Source organism: Camelina sativa, chromosome 6, assembly GCF_030686135.1.
Source record: "Camelina sativa cultivar CO46 ecotype springtype chromosome 6, ASM3068613v1".
Lineage (NCBI taxonomy): Eukaryota > Viridiplantae > Streptophyta > Magnoliopsida > Brassicales > Brassicaceae > Camelina > Camelina sativa.
Genome location: NC_141885.1, coordinates 17,626,011 through 17,644,161, shown reverse-complemented (window position 1 = coordinate 17,644,161; position 18,151 = coordinate 17,626,011). Strand labels below are relative to the sequence as shown.

The 18,151-nt window shown below is 35.4% G+C and overlaps 1 protein-coding gene and 2 pseudogenes across 2 annotated transcripts in view; 2 read left to right on the top strand and 1 right to left on the bottom strand.

Moving 5' to 3' along the window:
* LOC147942727 (phototropin-1-like) overlaps window positions 1-11,293 on the bottom strand; it is a 13,574-nt pseudogene extending 2,281 nt beyond the window's left edge. Inside the window, exons 1-2 of the transcript XR_015560436.1 lie at window positions 11,040-11,293; window positions 10,625-10,913 (exon numbers count right to left, since the gene is read on the bottom strand). The product of XR_015560436.1 is annotated as a phototropin-1-like (transcript). The remainder of the gene's footprint in view (window positions 1-10,624; window positions 10,914-11,039) is intronic.
* Window positions 11,294-13,067: 1,774 nt separating this feature from the next.
* On the top strand, window positions 13,068-14,435 carry LOC147942726 (E3 ubiquitin-protein ligase RSL1 pseudogene; annotated as a pseudogene).
* A 587-nt stretch (window positions 14,436-15,022) lies between these two features.
* Window positions 15,023-17,652, top strand: LOC147942725 (E3 ubiquitin-protein ligase RSL1-like). The gene is made up of 3 exons (XM_087453585.1): window positions 15,023-15,866; window positions 16,238-17,013; window positions 17,222-17,652. Exons 1-3 carry the CDS (start codon window positions 15,135-15,137, stop codon window positions 17,346-17,348), a joined length of 1,635 nt encoding a protein of 544 aa, XP_087309711.1. The 5' UTR covers window positions 15,023-15,134; the 3' UTR covers window positions 17,349-17,652.
* Window positions 17,653-18,151: the final 499 nt, after the last annotated feature.

The window sequence follows — 18,151 nt, the reverse complement described above, 5'->3', positions numbered from 1 at the left end:
GCCCCATCTTAGAAGAAGATCGCATTGTGATTATAGTTTTCTTTACCAACGCCTTTGTTGGTTAGTTTCTCTTGTTTTGGTTTGTGTTGTAATGAATGGGCGCATGGGTTTTTATAGCAAAGTGCAGCTGTACTATTCCTTTTTCCGTGTCCTTCTGGACTCTTTCCAACTAAATCGTGGAAGCATGTCTACACGATAGTGTGAGAGACGTGCGAGAACGTTTGTGGAATGTCAACGGGCCACTTTCATTTTTCTTTTCATGTTAACGAAGAATTATATGTATCATGTTGCTTCATTTCGGACAACGAGCTAGTTTCATTTTTATTTTTACTTTTTAAAGGTTCACGTCATACCATCTTTTGGGTATTTGACGCAGCTTGTTATTAATCTTCATTGATCTTATATAGTCGATGTTGTTTTCCCTAAACTATTAATACAAGATCATTTGTTCAAGATAATTTACATAAATTATAGGCGGGTGTACAAAAAAAAATTCAAGGGTTGTAATATTATGTAATTTAATTATTTAGAAAAATACTAGATTTAGAAAGCAATTTTCTAAATAAATATACATCTGCTTTATTTTAAAATATGATATAAATGGATATTTCTTGGACGAAAAAATGAATATGCTACAGCTTTAAAATATATGTTCTTTTCTGCATGGTCCTTGGATCTTGTCATCTTGAGCATTTAAATAAACACAAACATATATATGTGAGCATTTGAATAAACACAGCTTTACATTGACAACTTTGTAAAGGATACAACTGAAGAATTTTTCTATTAAAAGAATCGAACATAAAATATGTTACGAAATATACAATAAACGCAACTGTTACTTGGAGGCTATGATGATAAAATTTATTTTCATTATATAGATTATAAAATTATATTCATTACTGTTATTATGAATATTCGGTGTTTCTAAATACAATATTCAATTAGAAATAAAAATCCAAAAATTCTGAGTTTATCTACTCTAATTTATAATAAAATCAAAAAGAACCCAATTTAAAAAAAAAAAAGAAAAAAAGAAAAAAAAACAAAGTCAAGGCCAATTCTTTTTCAGAATGCTTCGTATAATCGTATTACCTTCCTAACCAATTCTTTTTCTGCGATCTAGGTTATAATTTCAGTGAATATTACTAATATCTATCATACATTTTCAGTGAGTTAGTGTAAAATCCTAAGTTATTCAATCATGAATTTTTAAAACTTCAGTGAATACAATTTTATTGAAACAGTGATTTGAAAATATACCTCCTATGTTATTTAAAATTTTATAAGAAATTTAGATGATTTTCAACTTAAAAGTACATAATTTTTAATCTTATGGTTTAAAGCAGGATCAAAGGAATTTTACAATAATTATGAAAACTATCATACAATCATCAAACTCAAATCATTCAAAATATTAGATTCAATATACCCTTTTACTTTTGCAGCAATTGCATTTTGTATACCTTTATTTGGTGTTGAATGCAAAAGTAGACCCTATATTCGTTATTTGAGAAACATAATCACTATGAATACTGAAATTACAGTTGACTCCCTTACGAATAAACAAAAAACAGAAGCCAAAATGACAGATGTAATCCGAGGAGGTCTGCAACAGATTTCTTAAGGTGGATTACAAATTGACGTCAAAAAGAAGACATAAAAAGACGTCTACTCCTTAATTATAGTTTAAATTTTAATTAAAAAATTATAAAAAATAATTTGAGAAACTTATTGATCAAAGAATAACCACATAGATTTCCTGTATTGAAATAAAATAAATTTACATATAAACGAGTCAAATTAAACAAGGAAAAGTTGATTAGGCTAAAATTATTTGATTTAGGGTTTGCTTAAGTAGACTTCTCTGTAGACTATTAGTGGTTGACTTTGTGATGCAATCAACCATTAATATTATATTATCTTAATTTCACCGATAATTTAACCAAACAAATAGCTGAACTTAACCGAATGCGTACAGATTCTTTAATTTTAACCTAACCGGATAATTTAACCATATATATACTTCTTTCTATAAGTCAAACCTATTTTTTTATGTGATCTCTCCCTCAAATTTCTCTCTCAAAAATTCATATATTGAAAAAGTCTCCTTTCCTTCTTCTTTCTCTCTCAAAATATTTGTTATTTTTTTTATGACAAATTTCTACATCTAATTTAGTTCTACAACTCAGATTCACAACAAGAAAGAGTTAACAAAGAGAGTTGAGAAAGAGAGAGACAGAGTTTGTCGAGAAAGAGAGAGAGGAAGAAAGAAGAGAAAGAAGGGAAACAACAATTTTTTTATGCCATTCAACAAAACTGAATTAACCCAACTTATCCGAATTAAACTGAAATTACCAAATTAACCGAATGAACCGAAACAACTGATATTTTCCATTTTTTGTAATTTCAGTTTTAATTCGAATAACAATTTCAAAATAAAAATAAAAAACCAAAAAACCGAAACAACCGAACCGAAAAAACCGACGTCCTAGGGCTACTATATTCTTAGAATAAGTCTTTTGGATAAGTCTTCGACATAATCATTACAAATATTAAATTGATTTGATTGATTTGCAGACGGTTCAGTTTCCCATGTAGAAGTCTGCCAGAGAAGTCGTTGACGTAATCATTACAAATAAACTGGAATTAGTTTTCTAAAACCGGGATTATTATAAATATTATAATTTGTACCATATCTCGCCGAACTCTGTATTCTTCAACCCCGCCGCTTCATCTTCGCAGCCGTTTCATCTTCGAATCAAAAAATCAAAAAAAAATCTTTATATATTTTCAATTGAAGACTTTTTTTCAATTATACAGACTTCACACAGAACTCCAACTCGTTGACTTCAAAAATAAGTCTAAGTTAATGACCTAACTGCCTAATAAAACCAAAAACTTGATTTCTCCATATGTATAATATATAATCATTTCAAAAACATACAGAGGCAAGTATATATCATATATCAAAGAATACAACAAGAAAATCTTTAAAATTATTCACCAATTTGCAATAAATTGGTTTTCAAATTATGAAGACTTCATGTTGATATCAACCTTGTAGACATAATCTAGCCTCTATGAAGATACTTCCCTTGAAGTCTATTTTGTGTGGTTTATTTTTGCAATTACAATTTAATAAAGCATAAAGTCTACTAGGATAGTTGACTTCTTTTGTTGTCTTCCTTTGTTAACTTTTTTTTTGCAATTAAAAACATAGAACAGAGTAGACTTCTTAGAAAGTTTCAACAAGTTAACTTCGATTACAGTCTACTCTGGTTATTTTTGCAATTGACCAAACCATTGACTTTGTAGTAGACTTCTAGCTAACAAGTAGACTTCATCTATCCGTCAACTAGAAAAAGTAAACTTCGTTGTAGTTAATTTTGCAATTGAGCAAGTTTGACTTTCGCCAAGTAGACTACGTCCGAAGTCTCCAGGAATGTTGACTTCATTTGCAGTCTGTCGTGGTCATTTTTGGGGTTGACCAACATTTTAATTTTTTAATTAGTAGACTTCTTTTACAATCAACTAATTAATTTTATATCAATAATATTACGGTCAATGCTTAAATATTTTGGTCAACGCCAAAAATAGTCACTATAGAAGTCAAGAATTAGTCCGGCAGTCATCACTAAAAAGTCAAGAATTTGGTCAATTGCAAAAATACACCTTAGTAGACTGCAAACGAAGTATCCGACGGAAAGATCATAATGGAGTCTGAATCATATTTTTTTGTTTTCAAATTAAATTAAGGAGACTGAAATTTCAGTCTACGGGCTCGAAACTTGATAATTTTTTAATTGCAAAACTAACCACATAGTAGACTTTACATGATATTATGACGGCTAGACTAACAAATGAAGTCTAATTTCGCAAAAAAAATCAAGAAAAATCACGAAATTTACCGGAAAATAACCTTATGGGTGGTTGTTTCGCAATGTTAAGCAGCCGAGGACGTCGTCTTTAGTCAACAAGGAATAAACCCATCACCAATTTAATCACTATCCAAGAATCATGACATATAACATGATGAATGCACTTGCAAATTTTCTTGGATTAAAATAGAGAAGAGATGGAAGAAAATGAAGTTCTCATAGAATTGTGTGTTATTTAAGCTCACAAATTCAGGTTGTTGAAGCATTAAGAGCTTCAAATTTGGTTGTTCATGGTTGTTGGAAAATTGATGGTGGTGGCACAACCATAAATAAAAGAAGAAGATGAGGATATGGATGTAATAAACATTTTCGCAAGAAAGTCAAATAAATTAGAAATAATTGCATTTTGTGAATACAATGAATACATCCCTTATATATTACAAGAGAAACATTGTGGAGAAAAAGCTGATGTGTCTTCGCCAGAGAGCTTCGTACCAAATTTATTGTTCACCCTTAATATTCCATAAAATTACATAAAATTGTCACTGCTATATATATATATATATATATATTGTCAACTGCTATTCTATGTATTTTTATACACAATATTTTACTCCTATAAATTCTAAAATTGATAAATATTATCCCTACATATTTTCAAAATTAAACTAATTTCACTATGTATTGTAAAATAATAATATAACTATATTATGAGATGTAAAAAATATAAATTTAAAATCATATATTCAGAAATATAAATAATGTTACCTTTCTAATAATTTTATAAAGCTCTAATGGTGAAAGAATCGAAGATCATTTGAAACTGGCTCAATCTTTATTTTTTGCTAAAAACAATAACTATATTTGCCCAAAAAAACATATGATCACCAATTAAAATGACATGAATATATACTTTAATTTGGAGAACTATGTAGTTAAAAATTATATATAAATACGTAGTTATAGTGTTTTTACAGAAATCTTAAAATTTAGAAAATTCATTCCAATAAAAATGAAAACAAGTAATAATATTATACCAATAGCTGAGATATATAGGGATCTATGACCAATTAAAATTTGTAAAATCCAGTGATATAATATCATAAGTTCATAACTAAGACCAATTACGAAACAATTTTGTAATTTTATTTATCCATCAATTACGGACACATATATTACTTAAAAACTAATAATATCCAAATTAATAAAATTCTCCTTGATAAAATACTTTCTCGTATCTACTATATAAAATACTGGCGCTTTAAAATACGACATGTCAGCTTTTTCTTCAGAATGCTTCTCTTTTAATATTTAGGGGATATGAATTACGAAGAATGAAAATTTTTTGGGTCAAAAAAATTTAAGCGTTGCATTCAGACATATTAGATGGGTTTGTTCGCTTGACAATTAGGCTTTTTAGAAAATAATACAAAAATAACTCTGCACGTACGTGCGGGTCCAAACCTAGTAAGGATTTAATTGGGAGAAAGTGGCAAATGTTGGGGAGAGAAAAAGAGATAGTCAGTTTTTCAATTGACTCAAGTTAGGGGTCTAGTTATGCAAGCACCCCTTTACTTTTCATGTGCTTTTCTTTTTTTACACTATTACTGTAAAACCTCTATAAATTAATAAGGTCGAGACCACATAATTTTATTAATTTATAGAGGTTTAGTTTATCGATAAATTAATAAGTATTAATTTATCGATAAAATAATAAAATATTAATTCATGAATTTTTTTTTTTTTTCATAGTTTTGAACATTTTTTAAAAAAATAAGATACTTTTGTTATCATTCACACTTTTATAAAATTTTCTTAATTTATAATTTTGGCTATCGTAATATGATGGATGTCAATAGTTTACTAGATTATCCAGATAAAAATGATAAATGTTTAGAAGTTTAGAGTATAGAATAAATTGATGTTACTATCGTTCATGATGAAGTCCAAAAAGATATTGCGGTATCTTTAGAACTAATTATATGTAAGGAAGCAACTATCGTGTCTAGGACGCTCAATAATTTTTTGATGCAATTTGAGAAAACAACACAAAAAAATTTTGATGCAATGAAAAATATTATAGATAAGTTCAAACAAGAATGCAAATTCAAGAATAAGTAAACAACAATAAAGTCATATTTTACTAAATATTTTTAAATATATATTTAGTTTATATCATTATTAATTTATGATATTTATGGGACCATATTTTTACATAAGATTTTAAAAAAATATTATCTTATTATTTTATCGAATTGTGTCATTTTTAACACCGACCCAATTTGGGACCTGACAAATTTATTAATTTATAGCGTATTAATTTAAAGAGTATTAATTTATTGAGGTTTTACTGTATCTAATTAGGAATTTTTTTCAATTAGGATAATGATGTTGTGAAACTAGAGAGTTTAGGGAGAAATCTCTTGTTCTTATTAATCATAATCGAATTGAGGTTACATATATATAGGGAGTAGAAAGGCTAAAGCCCAAACCAACATAAGAATAAGCTAATGGACTAATGGGCCTAAAGGCCATGACACATAACATGGACCGTACATGGGCCGTATGGCCGTGTACCATGGACTGTAGATGGGCCGGTCTATAGAGTCCACTAAGTGTTTTACAACACTCCCCCTTGGACGAGATGACCGTGCCATGTTGGACGGGATCGACGCAATGTGCTTAGGGGATGCTGCCTCATTAAAACCTTACCAGGAAAACCCAGTGGGACAAAACCTTGGTGAAGGAAAAAGAGTACAGCACACATTGCTCCCCCTGTTCCAAACATCACTCCAAGTCCTTAAGCCTCCGCATTCCAATCTGGTGCGTGAGCTTCTTGAATGTTGTTGTCGGCAATGCTTTGGTGAAGAGATCGGCTGAGTTGTCGCATGACTGTACTTGTACCACTTGAACTTCTCCGGCCTTTTGTAGTTCATGTGTGAAGAAGAACTTTGGCAGTATGTGCTTCGTCCGATCTCCCTTGATGTATCCTTCCTTGAGCTGTGCGATGCAGGCCGTATTGTCTTCATAGAGTACAGTTGCTTCCTTGTTGTCGTCCAAGCCACTATCTGTCCAAATATGCTGGGTCATGGACCGCAACCAAACACACTCACGGCTGGCTTCATGGATGGCTATAATCTCCGCGTGATTTGACGATGTGGCCACAAGAGTCTGCTTCATTGAACGCCAAGAGATCGCCGTACCACCGTGTGTAAATACATAACCTGTTTGTGACTTACCATTGTGTGGATCGGATAGATAACCTGCATCAGCAAAACCAACTAAACCTTCTTTGTTATGGTTAGTATAATATAGACCAAAATCTACCGTTCCTCGCAGGTACCGCAGGATGTGTTTAATACCATTCCAGTGCCTTATAGTCGGACAAGAACTATATCTTGCTAGGAGGTTCACGGCAAAGCATATGTCCGGCCTAGTGTGGCTAGCCAAGAACATTAACGCTCCTATAGCACTGAGGTAAGGCACTTCAGGACCAAGACCTTCTTCATTGGCCTTCTTAGGAGCAAATGGATCTTTATCCAAGTCTAAGCTTCTAACAACCATTGGGCTAGTCAATGGGTGAGCTTGCTCCATATTAAATCTCTTGAGTACCTTTTCTGTATATGCCTTTTGATGCACAAGGATCCCATTGTTTCTGTACTCAAGCTGCAATCCCAAACAGAATTTTGTCTTGCCTAGGTCTTTCATCTCAAATTCTTTCTTGAGGTATTCTACAGTTTGGGCGATTTCCCCAGAGGTACCGAGGATGTTTAAATCATCTACGTAGACTGCTATTATCACAAATCCTTTGTTTGCAAACTTCTTTATGAATATACATGGACTGATTGGGTCATTCTTATAGTCTTTCTTAGCTAAATAATCACTTAGTCGGTTATACCACATTCGACCACTTTGTTTCAGTCCATAAAGCGATTTGTCTAGCCTTATGCAGTACTGGTCTCGAGAACCACTTTTATCTTTATGTTCTATACCCTCTGGTAATCTCATATAAATCTCATTATCCAGTGGACCATATAAATAGGCGGTTACAACATCCATTAACCGTAAATCCAAATTTTCTCTTATGGCCAGACTTATTAGAAATCTAAAAGTCGTTGCATCCATCACAGGGGAGTATGTCTCCTCATAATCTATGTCGGGTCTTTGAGAGAATCCTTGTGCTAAAAGCCGTGCTTTATATCTCACTATCTCATTTTTCTCATTTCTCTTCCTTACAAAGACCCACTTGTGTCCAACTGGTTTAATGGTAGGTGTTGTCCTTAAGATCGGACCAAACACACTTCTCTTCTTCAAAGAGTTTAACTCCACATCAATGTCTTCTTTCCATTTAAGCCAATCTTTACTTTGAGTGCACTCTAATATAGATGTGGGTTCTAGATCCTCATTTATCTCAAGTGCTACCTTGTATATAAATATTTCATCAATGTCGACATTTTTCCGGCTCCATTGTATTCCAGACATTATGTAATTGATTGATATCTCATTGTTATCAATTCCTTCATGTTCTTGAGGTTCAGCGTCCTGAACTTCACCTAGTACATTAATTATTTCCGCGGCCATGTCTGGTTTTTCTGTAATTCCCTAAACCTCGGTCTGTTTTGCACCTTTAGACTTTCGAGGATTTTTATCTTTGGAACCTAACGGTCTACCTCGTTTCAAACGTGGTTTAGACTCTGTAGCAACTTGTTTATTGTGTTCCTTCTGAACATCAATACGTACTGGTGCATTGCAAGCTGGTATGTACGATTTTGTTACTCTCTTTGGGTCAGCAAAAGAATCTGACAATTGATTAGCTAGCTGTTGTAAATGTATAATCTTTTGAAGCTCTGCATCACATGCTAGAGTTCGAGGATCTTGCCAATTTAAGGATGTTTGATTCCATGTTAATTCCTTGACCAGCTTGCTGGTCTCACCACCTAACATAGGGAATTCGGACTCAACGAATTGACAGTCCGCGTATCTGGCCTTAAATAGATCTCCTGTCAATGGCTCAAGATACTTTATAATGGTGGGAGACTCATATCCAACATATATTCCCATCCTCCTTTGAGGTCCCATCTTAGTTCTCTGTGGTGGAGCAACGGGTGTATAAACGGCACAACCAAATGTTTTGAGATGGGATAAGTCTGGCTCTTGACCCGATAATAGTTGGGATGGTGAATATATGTGTTCACTAGATGGCCTGATGCGTATGAGTTCTGCTGCATGTAAGACCGCGTGTCCCCAAGCCGACACAGGAAGCTTCGATCTCATTAACAATGGTCGAGCTATCAATTGTATACGTTTAATGAAGGATTCAGCTAATCCGTTTTGTGTATGGACATGTGCCACAGGATGTTCCACACTCACCCCCATGGACATACAGTAATCATTAAACGCTTGGGATGTAAATTCACCAGCATTATCTAGACGTATAGTCTTAAGTAGAAAGTCTGGAAAGTGTGCTCTTAATCTTATGATTTGAGCCAACAGCCTAGCAAATGCTAGGTTCCTTGTGGATAACAAGCAAACGTGAGACCATCTGGTTGATGCATCGATCATAACCATAAAGTATCTAAACGACCCACATGGTGGGTGTATTGGTCCACATATATCACCTTGTATCCTTTCCAGAAAATGTAAAGTCTCTTTTGTGACTTTTACTGGTGATGGTCTTGTGATAAGTTTCCCTTGTGCACATGCTACACAAGTGAGATTTTTAGGGAAAACCTTTTTCTCTTTAAGATTGTGCCCATTCGAACTCTTAATCACTTTACGCATCATGTTCGAACTCGGGTGGCCTAACTGGTCATGCCATAGAGTGAATTGTTCAGTGAACATTTTGTGCTTTGCCAAGTTAGCTTCTATCATGTTTATCTTAGCATGGTATAAACCAGTGGCTAGTGCAGGTATAGTCTCTAGGACCTTCTTTTGGCCATTTACATTTTCTGTAATGTATAGGAATTCTTTAGTTCCTTCACCCTTGGTTTCAACATGATAACCATTTAGTCTTATATCTTTAAAGCTCAATAAGTTTCTCTTAGAGCTGGGTGAGTATAAGGCATCACTTAGTTCAATGTGTGTGCCGTTAGGCAACAAAACGTGAGCCTGGCCGTAGCCTTCTATCAAGTTAGCTATACCCGCAATTGTACTAACATTTGCACTTTTCATTATAAGATTTATGAAATATCTTTTGTCTCTTAGTATAGTGTGGCTGGATCCACTGTCCACCACTAGTTCACTCATGTCCTTGGCAATTTCTATAAATAGGACATAATTTTGTATTTTAATAAGACAATTATAAAATAAAAACCATTGCATTTAAATCAAAATAATTATCCAATACAATAAAGGAAAATAAAGCATAAAAGCATTGAAATTAAACCAAAATAAAACGAAATTCAATCATCATTGTGAAAGCAATCGGAAGTCTCTAGCAAGTCGTCATTCTCATGATCGAAGTCTCCTTCATCATCGATGTACGCATAGTTGGCTTCCGGATTTTTCTTTAGAACTTCTTGATATGTATCAATGAGATGTTTGGGAGTTCTGCAAGTCTTGGACCAGTGGTTTGACATACCACATCTGTGGCAGACCGATTTGGCCTTGGTGTGTGGTTTAAAGGACCCACGGCCCCTACCACCACGTTCGCGGCCTCCTCGGTCGGCCTGGCCGCCACGGCCACCACGACCACTACGTCCTCTGCCACCACGGCCTTGGCCGTAGTGTCTTTCTCTGTGGACATAGTTGGTCTCATGAGGCTCTTTTGGCTCCTTAGACTCTACTGCAGTTTTCTTTCCCAAATCAACCTTAGTTTCTTCCGGTAATGGGGCTGTACCAGGAGGTCTTATAGCACTGTTCATCAGCAACAACTCATCATTCTGCTCAGCAAGCAGTAAACATTCAATGAGTGCCCCATAGTCAGCAAAACCTTGATGCCGATATTGTTGCTGAAGAACTCTATTGTTAGGGCTGAAGGTAGACAAGGTCTTTTCTATCAGCTCCCTTTCAGTCACCTCTTTTCCACATAACCTAAGGAGTGAGACAATCCTAAAAAGCTCAGAGTTATACTCCTCCACGGATTTGTAATCCTGGATCCTTAGGTTCTTCCAATCAAACTCGGCCTTTGGAAGGAGCACCGTATTTTGGTGCCCGTACCGGCGTTTAAGCTGTGTCCAAAGGGCGAGAGGATTGTCTATGAAGAGGTATTGGCTTTTGAGACTCTCCGCAATATGATGGTGCATATGCTGGAGACACTTGTTCTTTCTCTTGTCAGTGCTCTCAACTTCCTCATCAATGCAACCGGCTAGGCCGTTTGACCTTAGATGGATTTCGGTGTCTTTCACCCATTCCAAGTAGTTCTTTCCAGAAGCTTGCAAGATGGGATAGTCTAGGCTCTTTAGGTTTGCCATCTGCATATAAGATAGACAACCGATAGTTAGCATGCGATATTTGAGATCGAACCATGCAACACATATTGATTCAGGTCATGCGGTATTTAAGACCGAAACATGCCTTAGGCCATGCGGTATTTGAGACCGAAACATGCCTTGCCTATTATAGATTTCGTTTGGTTTAAATTCATGCATGCAAAGACAACAAAAGCAAATATGTATGCATGCAACAATTTCCTTATTTCTAGATAGGATTTCCTTTTTCTTAAATTTCCTTTTCTTTCTAGGATTTAGTAAATTTGTTTTAAGGGTTTTACATAATTACTATAATTAATTAGGAACTTATCCTAACCAATGTTTTAATTTCCGATTTCATAAATTAATGACTATAGAAATTTAACAAAACTTTTAAATCTCAATCGGAATTACAATCCTAGAACACAAGACTAAATTTTCGAGTTTAAGAAATCCTAAGGATGAATTCATGCATGCCGATTTTAAACATCCTATACAATGATCCGATTTTAATTATGATGCATGAATGATCCAAGTTTTAAATCCTAGAACAATTTAACAATATTCGATTTTAACAAATTCAAGTTCTAGGCTCTTATGCAACAAACAATTCAAACAATCAATTTCGATTTTAAGCTTGACAAAGTTTGGTGCAATTTACAAACAATCTAACAGCCCTATGCAATCCGATTTTAAGATTTACATGGATATAACTTTTAAGTTTTGTTTGTTTGTGTTACTTGGATGTTTTAAGATTCAATAACTGTTAAGGTTCATATTCGATTATATGGTTCTAAGAGGGTTCGGCTTTGTTTTTACCTTTCACCGATTTGGATCTGACTGGATATGAACCGAGAGCTAACAGACCTCGGTTGTACCTTTGATCACGAACCACGAACAAAACCACGAACAAAACCACGAACAGCTACCACGATCAGCTTTCACGAACCACGAACAGCTTCCCACGAACTGCTCCTTTGTACCGCTTGCACTCGAACTCACCCCCGGACCGGAACCAGGAACCTCGATCAGGTTATCGATAGAACTTGATCACGAGCTTAAGGGATGCTCGTGAACAAAGAGATCTTCGAACAGAAGATGTTTAGTCTCGGATGGAAGTAAGAACAGAAAGCGGTTTAGGGTTTTAGGGTAAGAGGGAAACAGCGGCTGCTCTTAGGGTTTTAGGGTTTGAGAAGCGGCGGCTGCTTTTAGGGTTTTAGGGTTTGAGACTATCGTGCTGATAACGTGTTGTGAAACTAGAGAGTTTAAGGAGAAATCTCTTGTTCTTATTAATCATAATCGAATGGAGGTTACATATATATATAGGGAGTACAAAGGCTAAATCCCAAACCAACATAAGAATAAGCTAATGGACTAATGGGCCTAAAGGCCATGACACATAACATGGACCGTACATGGGCCGTATGGCCGTGTACCATGGACTGTAGATGGGCCGGTCTATAGAGTCCACTAAATGGTTTACAACAAATGATATATTTTTAAGATTATCTTACTATTTTTATTTAATTAATTGGAAAAATAAGAGAAAACCTGAGAATTTAACAGCAATTCTCCATATTTATTTTGGATACAGCATGGAAATAAATTAACCATCTCATTAGTTTAATTTTTTTATCTTTTTAGTTTTTTCTTTTTCCTTTCTTATTCTTATACATAATTTCCTTTTATCCTTTTGCGTTTAGGTTTTATTATGTCAACCACTCGTCATATAATCTAAAGAACCCTAATTCCTAACGAAAAAAAAAAATCTGAAAGTATGCACAAGAGATACATGAAGAAAGAAGGCACTATAGCTCGAGAAGATGCCCCAAAACCCGCCGGAAAACCCTCACCGGACGACTTCAATGATGATGACTCCTACAGCCTTTACTTCAAGGGTTTGATGTGGAAGGAAACAACGGGGTTTGGGGTTGCAATTTGGGGAGAAGAGGATGATAGTCTCTTGTTTCAGATGAAGAGATCACTTGATGACTCTTTCATCACAGTTTTGGAGGTTGAGCTTATAGCATTGAAGCGAGGACTAACCGAAGCTGCGAGTTTGGGGATCAATCATATCACAATCTACTGCGATGATTATAGGGTTTTTGACTTGGTAAGCTTTTCTTGGCTGTTACGGTTCACCATGTCTCTTTTTGCTTCAATCTCGTAGTTAACGTTTACCTTTTTTAATTTTTTAGATCATGGAGAGATCCGCGCCAGAGCAAGAGAACATCGCCTTGATCATGGATGATGTGCAACGCATCAGACAACAATTGCCATCTAGCATCGCTGTTCTTGTGACTGATCAAAATCAAGTCGAGTTTGCAATGGACTCAATAAACATACGTATGCCTCCGTCTCCGTCTCATAAGAAGACTTGCGGTAACTGTTTCGACTATGATGGTATCAAACCTGAGCTGATGCTTTCCTCTGGACTATGCCGTCATCAGTTTTGCGTGAATTGCATGAAAGAACATATAGAAGTGAGACTACAAGACGGAAGAAGTGTACCGAGATGTCCTCGTTATGGATGCAAATCGAACCTAGATCTTACAAGCTGTGCTCATCTTTTGACATCTAAAGTACAAAAGATGTGGGAACGAAGGATCAAACAGGACTCGGTTCCTGAATGGGACAGGTTTCATTGCCCAAATACAAGCTGTTCGGCTTGGATGTCGAGAACTAAGCTCTTCGAATCCACGGAAGAAGAGGGGGTTAGGAGATGCTGCTTTAAATGCCGTAAAGCCTTTTGCATCTACTGCAAAGTCCCATGGCATAGTAACTTGTCTTGGGATGAATACAAGAGATCGGTCCCAAAGCCTAGTACAATAGTGTTGCGACAATGTAGAAGTTGCCAACACACGATCGAACTATCGGAAAAACGCCGTGACATAACTTGCAGGTACGTACATTATCTAACATCATCTATAATCACATTATATAGCTATTATATTTTTCAACTAATGTAATGTTCTTTGGTTGATGTGTGTTTAGGTGTGGCTATTCGTTTTGCTTCACATGTGGGGCTCAATGGAAACTTGGAGGTTGCTCTCATCATCGCCAATTTGATTTGATATTGATTGGCTGTTTTTGCTACGCTTTCTTAGTAATTGTTTTTGCAATTTACCCTTCTGTTTATCACTAACACATATGATTATTTAGGTGTTTTGAAATGTCTACTTTTCCCTTGATTTTTTTCTTTGTTAATTTTTTTGGATCTTTTTTTGGTAGAAATTTTTTTTGGATTTTTAATTTTGGTAGCTCATTTTTCATTATTATTATTATCAATATTCCGTTTTTTGTACTAAATTCAACAAAAACATAAAACCCATAAATGAAAATAATATATAAAAAATGATGAATTTGTCATTTTTGCTTATATGGATTTTGTCAATATATATAGATATACTATTTTTAGATAATAAAAATAAGATTAAACCTCCACTTGAACAGTTATGTTTGGGTTTAGTCGGTTCCATTTATTTTTAGAATTTAATATTTGTTATAAAATATATGTATTTTAGCACATCAAAGATCTTAAATATGGACAATTTTAAATGTTCAAAATAGTAAATTTAGAAAAATTTAGCAAAACTAACATATTGCCTAATATTTGATTTACAAAATCAAGAATCTTTACCCAAAAAAAATCCAATTTTATAATCTTTAATAATAGAAAAAGAAAAAAAAAAGAAAACAAAAACAAAAAGTAATAAAAGAAAGAAGAAGAAAGTCACACAGGTCAAAGTCTTTCACAGAACGCTTCGTATTACCTTCTTAACCAAGGTAACCGCACCTGCTTCTTCTCTTCTCTAGTCTCTTCTAGTCTCTACTGAGAACCCTAATGGCGGCGAGGATTAAAGAAGAAGACGAAGTCTCGTTGATACTCGAGGAACAGAGAGAAGAAATCATGGCGGCTAAAACCCTAGATCGCGACCAAGATTTGGCTTTTAATCTCCAAATGCAAGAAGCCCTAGCCGTTTCTAGAGCAGCCCACACTTCCTCCGTACCGGAATCTTCCTACGAAGAAGTCGATTTCACTGGAGGCGAAGATGAAGAATTCGACTTCACTGCGCTCATCCTACAGGACATTGAAAGAGCCGAGCAGGAGAGGAGGGACCGTGAGTTTGGTGAACATGAGATGAAGAGGCTCAAGGTTGATCTCGACCGTCGGATTCATGATCAGAGGTTTGCTGAAGAGCTTATGAGTATCCCTGAAGGAGATTGGAGTAAACATGGCGATAATTACGCGAAGCCGTACGCTCTCGGTGCTGGGGCTTCTTCTTCGTCTTCCTCTTCTGCGATTAGGGGTGAGATCTTTAAGGTTTATTGTAAAGGTTTGGTGAGTGAAGAGATGATTGGAGATACGAGGGTTACGGTTGGTGGTGTTGGTGTGGCGCTTTGTGACTCGACTGGTAACTTGATTTGGGAGGTGAAGAAGGTTTTGGGAGCTGACGAGTCTAAAAGTCCTGAAATTGCGGAATTGGAGGCGCTTGTTCATGGGTTGGAAGAAGCTTTGACCTTTGAATTGGGAAGGGTTACGTTTTTCATTGACAATTTCAAGGTCTTCCAATACGTGAGTCATCTCTACTCAAAAACTTGAACTTTTTTACTAAAGATTGAATTTTTATGTTTGATTGTGACTTGTGAGCATAGTGTTTCTTGAAATTCAAAGTTTTATTTACTCCTTTTAGTTGCTAAGTTTGTGTTCTACAGTGTTGTTCCCTCTTTGTTGTTTGTTTGTGATACTTAAGGCCTGTTTTTGTTGTTGTTTGTTTGTTTGTTATGAATTCCTTATAGCTTGTTTACAATACATAACAACAACTATAGCTCTGCATTCTTGTACCTGAACATTTGGGTACAAAATTATCTGAGCTTCAAAGATGCAGGATTGAAATTATTAGGCTTTGATATGGATGATCATGTTTTGGCTCTGTTGTAATATAGGTGACACGTAAGGTGGAACCGAGGCACAGCGTTGTTGCCACACTTGTAAACCAAGTGGCTCTTCTCCAACAGAAATTCTCATACTGTCAACCATCACTTTTGGCAAGAAACGATGTTAAGTTTGTCTTCAAGCTCGCGAGAGATGCTATTGTGTCTCAAATCAAATGGCCTGAAGAAGCTAGTACTGGCAAGACCTTCTTCAAGGAAACTTGTGTGATTTGTTACGAAGGTATCACTGTTGACAAGATGTTCTCAGTAGATGGTTGTTTCCACCGTTTCTGCTTTTCCTGCATGAAACAGCATGTTGAAGTGAAGCTACTAGGAGGGCAAACTGCTAGTTGTCCGAGTGAAGGTTGCAAATCAGAAGTGAAGATCGAGTGCTGTGCAAATTTTTTGGATCCTAAGCTGGTTGATGTGATGATCCAACGCAAGAAAGAAGGCTCGATTAGTGTTACAGATAAAGTCTATTGTCCATACCCCAAGTGTTCGGAGCTGATGGTCAAATCTGAGCTCTTGGAATATACCAAACAGTATTTCGTTGGTGCTGAGAATTCTAAAGCGAGGAAATGTATGAAATGCCTGAAATTCTTCTGTACCCAGTGCAAGGTACCGTGGCACTATGACCTCAGTTGCTCTGAATTCGGCAAAACAAAGGGCTATCAGAATGCTGGGGATGGAATGCTGAAGTCTCTGGCACAGAGCAAGAGGTGGAGACAATGCATAAAGTGTAACAATATGGTTGAGCTTGCTTGGGGATGCTACCATATAACCTGCAGGTATGTCATTCTTACTTATTACTTTATTAGACTAATCAATTTTTTTTTCGAAAATAATTTGGTATTGACTCTAAGAAGTTGTAGCTTATATATAAAATAAAAGAATTAGACTGCATTTTAAATTCCAGATAATGGATAAAGAATAAGAGAGACCATGTTTGGTCATTCGTTACTATTATTGATTCAGTGATTTTCTTGCGGATTACAGATGCGGATATGAGTTCTGTTACACATGTGGAGCTGAATGGAAGAAGAAGAAAGCAACATGTTCGTGCCCGATCTGGGATGAGCGCAACATAATCCGTGAAAGGAATGCGATCCCCCCTAGGAGGTGACTTGGTTATCTGTTGCGTTAAATAAAGGAGGTAGCTTAATAGAGTAGGAGTAACGAGTGGTTCTGGAATCAAAAGACCAGTTATGGTTAGCTTGGGTTTCTTTTTTTGTGGTTTTTGGAGCTGATCCCAGGCTTAGGACCTTCGGTGTTTTAGTTTCGATCTTCTATTTCGTTTTGTCTAATGCTAGGAAAAGAAATGACAGTTTTAACTTCAATGTTCAAGATCTGAGGTTAAAGTAAATCTTGTCATCTCCGGATGAAGTTGATATCTCCTGTAGGTATTAATTAAAGTTTGTAGTTTCTCAGATGTGTTGGTTTGGTTTGATCAGATTAAAATTTGGTTAAGTTTTGAATCAAATTTTCGGTTTGGAACTGGATCCACTCCTTTTATACCAGTTCTAAACGGCGTCGCCTACAGTGATAATGTTGTCGACAGTCTCGTACTGATTCCTTCACGAGCATTTCTTTTATATGATTCATCTGAAAAATGCAGCAAATATATTTAACTATAGATTCTGAATTTGGCATGGTGGGGCTTGTTCTTGATGATAGTGGGATGTTATTCCCTGGAGAATATTCTTAAACCAGGGAATATTCTCAGTTGTATTTTATTTTATAGCTTTAATTATTGTTAATGTTCAAAATATGTGATGGCTTAGAATTTGTGAATGGGCCATCTCATTGTTTTCTGGTGATAGTATACAAGAAATTTCATCGACCATTTGTTTTTTATTTGGGTGCAAAAGACAAAGTTTCTTTCAGAATAGTCAGACTCTCTGTCTCGTCAGAAATGTCTCGAGAACT

Excerpts from the sequence above, each read along its gene's own strand:
- LOC147942725 (XM_087453585.1), top strand. The coding sequence starts at position 15,135 with ATGGCGGCGAGGATTAAAGAAGAAGACGAAGTCTCGTTGATACTCGAG. Across the intron at positions 15,867-16,237 it reads ATTTCAAGGTCTTCCAATAC|GTGACACGTAAGGTGGAACC; the intron begins GTGAGTCATCTC and ends GTTGTAATATAG. Across the intron at positions 17,014-17,221 it reads TGCTACCATATAACCTGCAG|ATGCGGATATGAGTTCTGTT; the intron begins GTATGTCATTCT and ends TGCGGATTACAG.